This window comes from Cenococcum geophilum (assembly GCF_001692895.1).
Source record: "Cenococcum geophilum 1.58 unplaced genomic scaffold K441scaffold_8, whole genome shotgun sequence".
Taxonomy (NCBI): Eukaryota; Fungi; Ascomycota; class Dothideomycetes; order Gloniales; family Gloniaceae; genus Cenococcum; species Cenococcum geophilum.
This window is the reverse complement of record NW_027137566.1, coordinates 3220571-3229511: the sequence shown is the minus strand read 5'-3', so window position 1 is coordinate 3229511 and position 8941 is coordinate 3220571. Positions and strand designations below refer to the sequence as shown.

The window sequence follows — 8941 nt, the reverse complement described above, 5'->3', positions numbered from 1 at the left end:
ATATAGTCTCCCGCTATTTAGATATATAGAGTTAGCAGTTCTTATTAGTTTTAAAGTGGGCTCTAGTAAGCTAAAGCATTATATTAAAGCTATAGTTTTTACCTACGATATAGTCGTAATAGAACATTACCGCCCGTCCCTTTAATATAATAGAGAAAGCATAATGGAACTAGTGGCGTTAAATTCTAACCTTATTACAGCAGTTATAAAAGACCTATAGTTTTACTCCGAGTATATTATACAATTCTCCTCTAAACTTTTTCTCTTCATCTAAATATACCTTTATTAGATTCGTAACTTCTTAAGATAAAGGCTTATCGGTTAGCTAAAATAGAGGAGTTAGAGATAGTAGAGGTAGAGGAAGAGCACCTCTAAGTAGGAGAGCACCTCTAAGTAGGAGAGTAGCGTTCTAGGGGTTTTATTCCAAATTAAAGTTACCTTCCGAAGAATATAGGTTAGTTTTAGGTTTCCGTAGTTAATATATAATCTTAGCTTCCGTCTATACTAGTTCTTCTATACTAGTAAAAACGGCGTAAATATTACTAGCAATTAGGTTACCGTCCTTAGCAACATATACCCTATTCCTTTAGAGGGAGTCTTGAAAATCCTAAATAATATTAACATTACTAAGTACCTAGGTGTCAGCGGTCTATCCTATAAAATCCTCCCTAAAGTATTCCCATAACTGTAAATCGGCGTAGTAGCTATCTCAGTAGAATAGAATATGGTGTAGGAAAAAGCTATTAACTTGTTTTACGGTACAGGTTATTATATTAAAGGTAAATGCGTCCTAATCTTTATTAATGAGTTTCGCGTATATAGCTACCCCTAGTAGTAAGGAGTCTCTCTAGTTGTTTGGAGTGGCCATAGTTATATCTTCGGAGGAAGGGAATATTAGTAGTATAGGGATTATCGTTTAGTACGCGTTCGTGACATATATTTGCGATTATAGGGCTTAGGACTAGTTCTAGCCTTAAATTATAAAGACTTATAAAGCGTATTATTCTACGTAATAGACGCAAGAATCTATAATCTAGGGAAGGCTTAGGACTAGTTCTGGCCTTTAGATCCTTAGATTTATGGAAGAGTTCTATTTAAGGTTTAGGACCAGTTCTAACCTTAAAAGACAGCTTCCCTTAGCACAAGTAGCACTAGTATAGTAGCTTATCTCTTCTTGGTGAATACCTAGCTATTCTATGGTATAACTATAAAGTTAACCACTGATTAGTGTTAGATACACAAGGTAATATCACGTAGCTACGGATCGTAGGTAGTATAATAGTTGTTGTTCTTTTTTATTCTTAAAGAAAGGGGTAAGGAACTTAAGGTTCCTTACCACGCTAGTGCCGCGGCAGTACGTGATGGCAACTTGCTATACGTGACGGCAATATGCCTTATATAGTGACCATTTGCCTTTATTCCTAACACTAAACTAATAAATTAAATTAAAAGTTTGGAATGTCTAAATAAGGTTCTGCTAAGACGCTAGCTGGACCCTAACCTAGACCCTTTCTAACCTATTAAATTCTAAAAATAACGACCTCTATTAAATTAAAAATTAACCTTATCCTTAATAAGCTATCTAATTGGATTTAATAGTTCTTTATTATTTAAGATATAGCTAAAACTAACGAGGTATAGTAGTATATCGACCTATCTAAGAATAAAGACGATCTTCTAAAGCTAGAACTACTAAGTCGGCCTATACTAAGGGATATACTACCTACGGCTATATTAATAGTAAAGCTAGACCCAAACTAGCTTATTACCTATAACTAGCTCTACGCTAAATATAAGGACGATTTACGCGTATACTAGAAGCAAAAATAGGCTATAAACGATATTAATAACTATATTATTTACACCATATTGGTAGCCTACTTTTTACTTATTAATAGCCTTAGTAGTTAATTATATTAAATATTTAAGGCGTCTCTACTACTGTAGTAGCTACTATAGTAACAGAGACACCCCGTATTTTAGTAAGTAATTAAGCCTATCTTATACGAGAATCTCATGCTATTAGTACTTACTAAATTACGTACTCGTAGGGCCTCCTCCTATCTATAAATACTTCCTCTTTTTTTTTCTTCTTCCTTATAAGAGCTAAAGGTGCTCTAATACCCCTTTTTAGTCCCTACTAAGGGATCTATTAGTTAATATAGCGATATAGATAGTATCTAATAAGGAGACGGGTAAGAGAGGAGATAGGAAGGACAGAGGGGCGTCTAGTAGGTATTAGTCAAGCAATATTACTGGCTATATTATGGCTGCTTAATCTCCCATACTCGTAGGCCTCCTCCCGTCTATAAATACTCCCTCCTTTATACCTTCCTCTCTTCTTCTTTCTTCTTCCTTATAAGAGCTAGAGGTGCTCTAATACTCCTCCCTAGTCCCCACTAAGGGATCTATTAGTTAATGTGGTGATATAGATAGCATCTAATAAGGAGACGGGTAAGAGAGGAGATAGGAAGGATAGAGGGGCGTCCGGTAGGTGTCAGTCGAGCAACATTAATAGCTATATTATGGCTGCCTAATCTCCTATACGTAGGCCTCCTCCCGTTTATAAATACTCCCTCCTTTATACCTTCCTCTCTTCTTTTTTCTTCTTCTTTATAAGAGCTAAAGGTGCTCTAATACCCCTCCCTAGTCCCTATTAAGGGATTTATTAGTTAATATAGCGATATAAATAGCATCTAATAAGGAGACGGGTAAAAGAAGAGATAGGAAGGACGGAGGGGCGTCCGGTAGGTGTTAGTTAAGTAACGTTAATATCTATATTATAGCTGCCTAATCTCCCGTTTATAGGCCTCCTCCCATCTATAAATACTCCCTCCTCTATACCTTCCTCTCTTTTTCTTTCTTCTTCCTTATAAGAGCTAGAGGCGTTTTAATACCCCTCCCTAGTCTCTACTAAGGGATTTATTAGTTAATATAGTAATATAAATAGTATCGGATAAGGAGATGGGTAAGAGAGGAGATAGGAAGGACGGAGGAACCTCCGGTAGGTATTAGTTGAGTAATATTAACGGCGGTTTTTGTTACCTAAAAATTACGTTATATAATAATATTTGGGAACACAAATATATACCCCGTCCTATACTTACACCACTACTAAATATTCTAGATTTTATACTTAGAGCTACTTATAATAGGTATTCCTAGGAGATCTACCGGTTTAAAGCTCTATAATTAAATATTATTAATATTTTATATAGGGGTCGTTAATTAAGCTCCCGGGACACGATTTTTAAAGTTTAATACTATACTAATATTATAACCTTCTTGCAGTGGCTAAGCCACCCCTAATCTCCTCCCCCTCCCCCCCCTCCTATTACTCGGCGCTGAGCTATTACGTTATCGCTAAGCTATCGCGTCATTATACGTCTAAACTAGGTAGGTAATAACGTAGTTACTTAATTATATTAGACGTTTCTATATATAGTTATATCTCTTCCTATACGCGTATTTAATTAAGTTAGGGTAGTAGACTTACTTTAATTCCGGCTATACGGCGATTTAGTTATTAGGTATTAAAAATATTTAGTATATAAAGCTTTAAATTGGAATTATAATCTACTATATTAGATCCTACGTAGAGGGCTCTATATTAAAGCTCTGTAGTCCAAATATATACTAGATTTATAACCAATATAATCCTTAAGCCTAGCTTAAGTAGGGCGCCTTAGTTACTGTAGTAGATCCTTACCTAGTAGTAACTAAGGCGCCTTAATCTTACTACTACTTCTAAATTAAGCAAAAGCTCTATATAGGGGGGTCCCAGGGGGTCTCCCCCTAGAAAACCTTATCTCTATATATATTAATTAAAGTCTATATAATAAAGCTCTAAAATTAATTGGCTTATTACTTATAAACTCGGGTTAAAATTTACGTTGGGGGATCAACGTTTCGCATGTTTAGAGTGATCAACTGAACAGTCGGCTTTATTTCAGATTGAGTACAACCACCAGATTAAGCGCCACTAATTATCTACTAATTGACGCCGGTGAAAGCACGGATCAACGTCAGATTGAAAAAGCTCCAGATTGCAACCGAACACCCCCTTAGCTCCTGCCCCCTCTCCATGCTCCACGTACAATTCGCATCTCCGCATGGGTCCCGCGTGGGAGCATGCGAAGAATTATTTAATTTGCCCAAAGCACCACATTAGCCGCAGCTTGCGAATGGAAAGTCCCAAGTCCGCATGACTCATTATCTTTATTCAAACTATCAAAGCGCCTGTCATGTTAGTTAACTTATATCTAGAGCTGGCCCATGCAGCTGTTCTAGCTTAGTCTCCCGGGACTATGTGGAGCAAGCAGGCACAAGAAGCTACATAAACAGCCCTAACCGCCTTGCTGGACGATCGTTACCTACCCGTCCTTCCCAGTCAATCTAGCAAGAAGGGGATATCTCTACACGGTAGCGAATAATGCTGTCCAATATCTGGGACGTCATCGTCGTCGTCGGCGGGCTGGCAGGCTCGGTGATTTCGAACCGGCTGCATCAGAACAACAGCGCGCTCAACATCCTCGTCATCGAAGCCGGGCCGGACGTCTCTAACAACACAATCACCCCGTATGCCACTAACTGGGGCCTGCTTCTGAACTCGCCCTGGGACTGGGATGACACCACCGCTCCATCTTCAGCCCAGCCGGCAAAGGCCTGGGTGGAGGACTATCATCAATTCATGTAAGCCACACCTCTCCTCCCATTCCCCGTACTCTCAGTCCCCATTCTCCTACCCTTACTCCATCAAACCCAACCAAAACTCTATCCTAACCCTCCCCCAGGCGGCTGGATCCGCGGCTCCTCATCCGACTTCGACGAATGGGTCCGCCTCGTCAACGACGCCTGGTGGGGCTACGGCGGGCAACTCCCCTACTTCCGCAAAATGGGGCACACCTTCAACGCGACCACGGACCCGCTCCAACACAGCTTCAGCGGCCATGCGCTTCGTCTCCGCCAGCTCAGCCGGACGCGCCTACCCGCTCCGCTCGACGATCAAGGCCGCGAGGGCAGACGTAGGGGAGGACTTCAACGCCGACGCGAACGCGGGAATCCGCCGGGGCTAGGCGAGCTGAATGAGAACCGGCGGGACGGGCTACGGCAGCTGGCGTCGTCGGCGTATCCGCTCTCAGGCGTGGCTGTCCTGCCCAACACGCTGGTCGCCAGCGTCTTCTTGTCGAAAATCAACGACGCGCTAACCGCCACCGGGGTCCAGCTCTCTAACGGCACGAAGCTGTACGCACCCCATGAGGTGCTCCTAGCAGCGGGAGCGTACCGCACGCCGTAGCTGCTGATGCTGTCCAGGATCGGGCCCAAGGCTGTACTCGAGAAGCACGGGATCGCGCCGCGGGTCGAGGCGCTGGCCTCATGGACCACATGCTGCTTGTTGAAATGTAATGCTTGACTTGATTCATCTATCAGGGGATTTTGGTAGCTATATAATACAATAATAGGGAGGCTGGTAAACCAGTTGCCATGGAGAATTATTCTGGTTGGCCAGGATAATCAAATCGAAGCAACTCAGAACTTGCCTGACGTACGCTTCCTCTTTCTCTCTTTTACCCATGCCTCCGCCAAAACGCGAACACAACACTGTCTCTACGATTGCCGATGAGATTTGGCAATATCGGACGGGTGGAAACTTCATGATATTTGACAAAGATCACGACACTGCGGAGGAAGGCTGATCACGAATAGCTTCAAGTCCGCCAGAAGCAAGGTTCTTGCAGTCAAGCATACGGCTTCGCTACAATTACTATGTGCAGTTGGTGGCAACCAAGCGAGATTGGATGCGCGCACCGAAATTGAAATCTCGCAGCGCTCGCCAAAGGGGAGGGAGGGAAGCTGGTCGTGCACATCATTGTATTATCTTTTAAACTCCGCAGATTTTTTTTTTTTACTAAACAGTAAGATGTGTAAGACGGTGGACCGGAACTTCCACTAGATTTCTAAGCCCGACGGAATATTTTTGTAGTCCAAGCGATGTATATTACAGCGGCTGTCTGGAACTGGCAATATGTAAGACGACGCGCGTATTTGAACTTCGAAAGCTAGCCCAGTGCTTCGTTTGGAATGAGCCTTGCTGCATTGAGTGCCGAGAAAGCTTTCACCCTGTTCGCATCTGCGTTCCTTGGAATATCTCGATGCTCGGGGAAGGTCTATGCATGCAGGGAGGGAAATATTTACCCGTTGAACGTCCTGCAAGAATCGTAGAGCAGCTTGACTTCTCCAAAGCAAAAAGAGATATGATGTATTAGCCAGCAGCGTCACAACCTAATCATAGTATTCCTCTCTTCTTCTCTAGCTTCCCGAGCTTCTGCTTGCTCCAACTGGAATAGTAGACTTGAAGTTATACGCTCCCAATGTAGACATGAAGAGATGAAAACATTGTAGTTTCCGGATAGCAAGACGGTTAGCAGTGAGGGACAACCACACTCGAAGCCGTTGCTGAATATAGGTAGAAAAGCGCATATGCATGAAAGAGTACTGTTAAGATTGAGGAGTCCTCTGACAGCATTCGGACTGGGAGTCGGTGAAGACTTAAGTTCATGGAAATCTTAGGTTTGTACAGACCTGAAAGAAAGGTGGCCATGATACTTAATATGAAGCATTGAAGCAGTAAGGCAATGGCGGTGTGCTACAAGACTGCCTGACTCTTTTCGCGTTTCTACGGTTGGAATCGGGGAGAATGACTTTTGAGCTTTATTACGTAATATGACAACGGAAAATCAACCTCAGTGAAGCAAGAAAATGTCATTTGGAAGGAAAGATAGTCGGTGGACAATGCGGCCTGCGAAGCCGTGGAGAATTTCGTAACATAGAGAGTATATTATGATTGTCATCAGATATGAGAACACAAAGAAATCTATGCAGATTTTACTCCCAGGGGTATTCCAAGATATCCGAGCAAATGCTGTATGCTTATTCATAGAAGATTGGGAAAAAAAATCGTATGAACTGGATAGTCAGGTGCCAATTTCTTACAATGATGCCCTTCCACAAACTTATTTAGTATATCCTTCCCAGAGCAAAGCATCTTAATTGTATATGCCTTCTCTCCGCTAAGAGCCATCGCACTTATCCTCGAAGTCGGAATCTGAGACGCGAAGGGTGGCTCGAAGGGGAGTGGGGCGACGACGAATAAATGGTGAATCGCCAGCCATTCAATAGCTTTTCGAGGACATTATTGATAGCATGTCCTCTAGGAATCAACGGTGGATTAATCGAAGAGCCTCGAGGTGAGCTTCTGGAGGATGTTATAGCCCGGTGCGGAGTTCCAGGTGGGGCGCACAGAACTACGGCATGTTGATTCGGACCGCAATCCTTCATACATTGTTGTCCCCGGACTCTTTTTCCTTATCTTTTTCCTTATTCTGTCCTTTGGGCCTACCGGCCCACGCGGGATGCATGTTGCTGATACACTCTCCCTTACACTTTGTACAAATCCACCACCTGGCTCCGGCTTTTATCTCGCCTTTACACTTCGCACATTCGAAGTTTTCACCTTCCGGTAACCCAATACCCACTGCCAAATCCCTCAATTGTTGTGTATACCGCTTATTCCTTGCCGCCTGTAGTTCCTGCCAGTCTACATCACTACATCCACGGCACATTTTTTGGTCCTGAATAGAGGCATCGGCAATAAAACAACGACAACCGGTTTTGTCTATCCCGCGGCGCCGTACACCAGGTGCAATTGTTTTGAAGTAGCAGCGTGAGCAGTATGGCCTGCAAAGTGAGAGATGGCGAGCGCCCGGTAAGCCAGGGAGGTTACGGGTAATGGTACAATCCTAAATCGGAATATGGTCAGATGCAAACGAAATAATGCTTCAAAAATGGAACGCCGTAAGGTTTTCGTGAGGACGAGAAATAATTCTTACCTCGCATACTTGCTTGTTGCAGTACAAGCAATTCACTTTCGTTTCCAAGTTGCAGGAATACTCCTTGAGCTTTCGTGTGCGATACACTAAATCGCCGGCGGGAAATACACATTCGCGTATGCTCTTGGATGTCAGACTTAGGTTGATAAGATCGACGTAGTCAAGGCCGCTGGCGATAGGGAGTAGCAAGTGCTCGATATTCAATATTCGCTGCAAGCTCGGGTTGGATACTGTCATGCTAGCATAGTTAGGATTATATTTAGGTATCTCCTCGAATTCAATTTCTTCGAGGCCACGAACGCTTCGTACCACTTTCTTGACAAAGCGATATGTAAAGCGGGCTCGAGGGGTAACGAAGGCGATGAGCCAGTATGGTAATCCGAATATGATTATGACGAACCAGGCGAAGGGCCTATACGGATTTAGAACGCTAAACTCTCGTGTGTCGGAGAATATCCCAATATATGCTGTAATCATTTCAAAAACGCTGATCTTGGCATTAGTGAAGCGAACACAGCCTTGTCCTGGGGTAGTGCGTACATAACGGCAACCGCGAGCACCCATGAAGAGACAAATTGATGGCAGCTGTCCACAGCGGTCTTCTTAACTTGAAAGGATGCAGCAAGATGAAATAAGCTTGGGTGGTCGCCTACGACTTGCCAAGTTTCGGCATGTCCACATACTGAATGCGCTGCAGGAAGATAGACAGCTTGAAGTCCAACGCCAACACAGAGAGCGATAGCAATGGTAAGATCGATGATACCATACACGAAGATTGAAGGGCCTTTGAATACTAGAATAAGGGCGAAGCCGACAAATAACCAAACAAAAGAGGTCATGCCCTAAAAGTGGTTTAGTCAACTGGTATAATTGTATCGAACTGGAGGTCTATTTCTAAGTTGAGACGGTTTGATAATTTCTCGGTCTAGCTCTGCTGGAAGAAAACATGCTAGACATACCGTAGCGTAGACTATATGCTGCGCGAGCAAGATATGCTTATTGTATGGCGGGCTTTGAAGTTCCTTGTGGTCTCTTACTAGTTGATAGAGACT

The 8941-nt window shown here is 43.1% G+C and overlaps 2 protein-coding genes across 2 annotated transcripts; one reads left to right on the top strand and one right to left on the bottom strand.

Moving 5' to 3' along the window:
- Positions 1 to 4432: 4432 nt before the first annotated feature.
- On the top strand, positions 4433 to 5296 carry K441DRAFT_674801 (GMC oxidoreductase; the record flags this gene model as incomplete). The annotated part of the gene is made up of 3 exons (XM_067650794.1): positions 4433 to 4578; positions 4655 to 4692; positions 4794 to 5296. 3 exons carry the CDS (start codon positions 4433 to 4435, stop codon positions 5294 to 5296), a joined length of 687 nt encoding a protein of 228 aa, XP_067507677.1.
- Positions 5297 to 7192: 1896 nt separating this feature from the next.
- Positions 7193 to 8938, bottom strand: K441DRAFT_345256 (uncharacterized protein). Its single transcript, XM_067641290.1, has 3 exons — positions 8430 to 8938; positions 7890 to 8376; positions 7193 to 7799 (listed from the first exon to the last, which is right to left on the bottom strand). Exons 1-3 carry the CDS (start codon positions 8726 to 8728, stop codon positions 7335 to 7337), a joined length of 1251 nt encoding a protein of 416 aa, XP_067507676.1. The 5' UTR covers positions 8729 to 8938; the 3' UTR covers positions 7193 to 7334.
- Positions 8939 to 8941: the final 3 nt, after the last annotated feature.